Source organism: Plasmodium knowlesi (assembly GCF_000006355.2).
Source record: "Plasmodium knowlesi strain H genome assembly, contig: PKNH_00_45, whole genome shotgun sequence".
Lineage (NCBI taxonomy): Eukaryota > Apicomplexa > Aconoidasida > Haemosporida > Plasmodiidae > Plasmodium > Plasmodium knowlesi.
The window spans coordinates 1-2,801 of record NW_024070081.1 but is presented as its reverse complement, the minus strand read 5'-3'; the positions used below and the strand labels follow the sequence as shown (position 1 = coordinate 2,801).

At 37.6% G+C, this 2,801-nt stretch overlaps 1 protein-coding gene across 1 annotated transcript; it reads left to right on the top strand.

Moving 5' to 3' along the window:
• Window positions 1-35: 35 nt before the first annotated feature.
• On the top strand, window positions 36-1,464 carry PKNH_0003900 (SICAvar, type I (fragment); the record flags this gene model as incomplete). Its single annotated transcript, XM_039113465.1, has 2 exons — window positions 36-656; window positions 908-1,464. Coding segments are annotated over 2 exons (1,178 nt in total), but the record flags the coding sequence as incomplete, so codon positions are not given.
• Between the last annotated feature and the right edge of the window lie 1,337 nt (window positions 1,465-2,801).

The window sequence follows — 2,801 nt, the reverse complement described above, 5'->3', positions numbered from 1 at the left end:
TATATATATATATATATATACTACTTCACTTACAGAATACGTTTTGGGAGGACAATGGCGCAGTGAAGGCATTGTGGGATGAATTAGCACAAGCAATGATCACTAATTGGAACAACGGAAATGGAGCTGAATGTGATTCCATGACAAATGCATCTCCGTCTGACAAGACGGCATGCAAGTATTTGCATGCCGGCTTTAAAGAACTGTACAAGGATCCGGCGGCGCCGCCAGGCGCCGCCGACCTCTTAAAGAACAACCCATCGTTTAGACAAACGATGGGTTGTTTCTTACTTCATGCTTATGCAAAACACATGAAAGAAAAAGCAACTTGTCTTATTGATGATGGTATAGAACAAGCTTTCAGGAAAGCAGGTAGTTGTACTAGTAGTAGTAATGGAAAATGTGTTCCATGCCAATGGGACAAAGACGACAAATGGAAAGAATGCACAATTAAGACAGATGGCCAAGGTGGAACTGAAACGAAGGTTGAGAACAAATTGAACACCATCATCGATAAGGACAAGGACGAAGCAGTAAAGAAGGCAGCACAAGCTGTAAATGACTTGCAATTATGTGAACAAGTCAAATGTGTAACAGCCCGTTGGTGGAAGGAGGTAAAAAAGAGTGGACAGGCGAACGCAGGAACTGTAGAATGGGTAAGGATATAACCATTACTTACACATAATTACATAAATATATATACATTTATGTATGTACGTATATGCACATATATACATATACATATATGTATATATATATATATACTGACATATATATACATATATGCACATACACATATACATATATGTACGTATATGTATATACGTATACATATACATGTACATGTATATATGCATATGCATTTATGCATATGCATATATATATATATATATATATATACTTACAGGATGAAGTGTGGAAGGAACTCAAAACACAGCTCACCCACCTTGGGGAAGGCATAACTACGAAGAAGGGGGAAGTTGAATCCCACTGCAGCGGTCTGAAAGATGAAACTGGAAAGGAGGCTTGCCTCCTTATAGCAGCAGGATTAAAAAACCTCTATGACATCCAAGACAACACCACCGACCCTGTTAAGGCATCGTTCAAAAGAACGATGCAATGTGTTTTATTAAATGCCATTGCAGATAAACTACAAGGCGACAGCTTTCCATGTAAGGATGAAAGGAATGTAGAGAAGGGGATAAATGAAGCTTTTAAGAAGAGTATTAATGAAAAAATTGAGAATACAAGTGGCGGTTGCGAGGATGGTAACATGAAGTGTTTTATGTGTCCGAGGTTTAAAATACCGGAAGATTGCAGAATTAAAACAAATCATAGCACTTCATCGAAAGATACAAAGTTAAAAGAAGAAATAGATAAAGTGCTCACCAACGACGACAACAACGGCGGAGGAAAGAAGGAAATGGAACAAATTTGGAACCAATCTATAAAGGACATATGTAAGTAAACCCCAACCCACAACCACAATAGTGGTACCATAAGAATGTTGGTACGAATGGTACTGTTGGTACCACCACCACTACAATGTTGGTATCACCAACACTACCAAATGTTGGTTGCGTTGGTATCAACACAAAATGTTGGTACGGATGGTACCACCACAATTGTGTTGGTACCACCAACACTACAAAATGTTGGTACTAATGGTACCACTACCAACACAAAATGTTGGTTGTGCTGGTACCAACACAACCAACATACAACCAACATACTAACACAACCAAACATACTAACACAACACAACATACTAACACAACACAACATACTAACACAACAGAACATACTAACACAACACAACATACTAACACAACACAACACAACCAACATACTAACACAACACAACACAACCAACATACTAACACAACACAACACAACCAACACAACCAACACAACCAACACAACCAACACAACCAACATACAACCAACATAACCAACATACTAACATAACCAACATACTGACACAACCAACATACTAACACAACCAACGTACTAACATAACCAACCTACTAACACACAACCAACATACTAACACAACACAACATACTAACATAACCAACCTACTAACACACAACCAAACATACTAACACAACACAACATACTAACACAACACAACATACTAACACAACACAACATACTAACACAACACAACATACTAACACAGAACCAACATACTAACACAACCAACAAGCAACCAACACAACCAACCTACTAACACAACTAACATACTAACATAACACAACATACTAACATAACCAATATACAACCACAACACAACGACAACACAACCAACATACAACCAACATACTAACATAACCAACATACTAGCACAACCAACCTACTAACACAACCAAACATACTACCACGAACCAACATACTAACATAACCAAACATACTAACACAACCAACATACAACCACAACACAACCACAACACAACCACAACATAACCACAACACAACCACAACATAACCACAACACAACCAACAACACAACAACAACACAACAACAACACAACCACAACACAACCAACATACTAACATAACACAACATACTAACATAACTAACATACTAACACAACCAATATACTAACATAACCAACATACTAACACAACCAACATACTAACACACAACCAACCTACTAACATAACCAACACAACCAACATACTAACACAACCAACCTACTAACTTAACCAACATACTAACATAACCAACATACAACCAACATACAACCAACATACAACCAACATACAACCAACATACAACCAACATACAACCAACATAC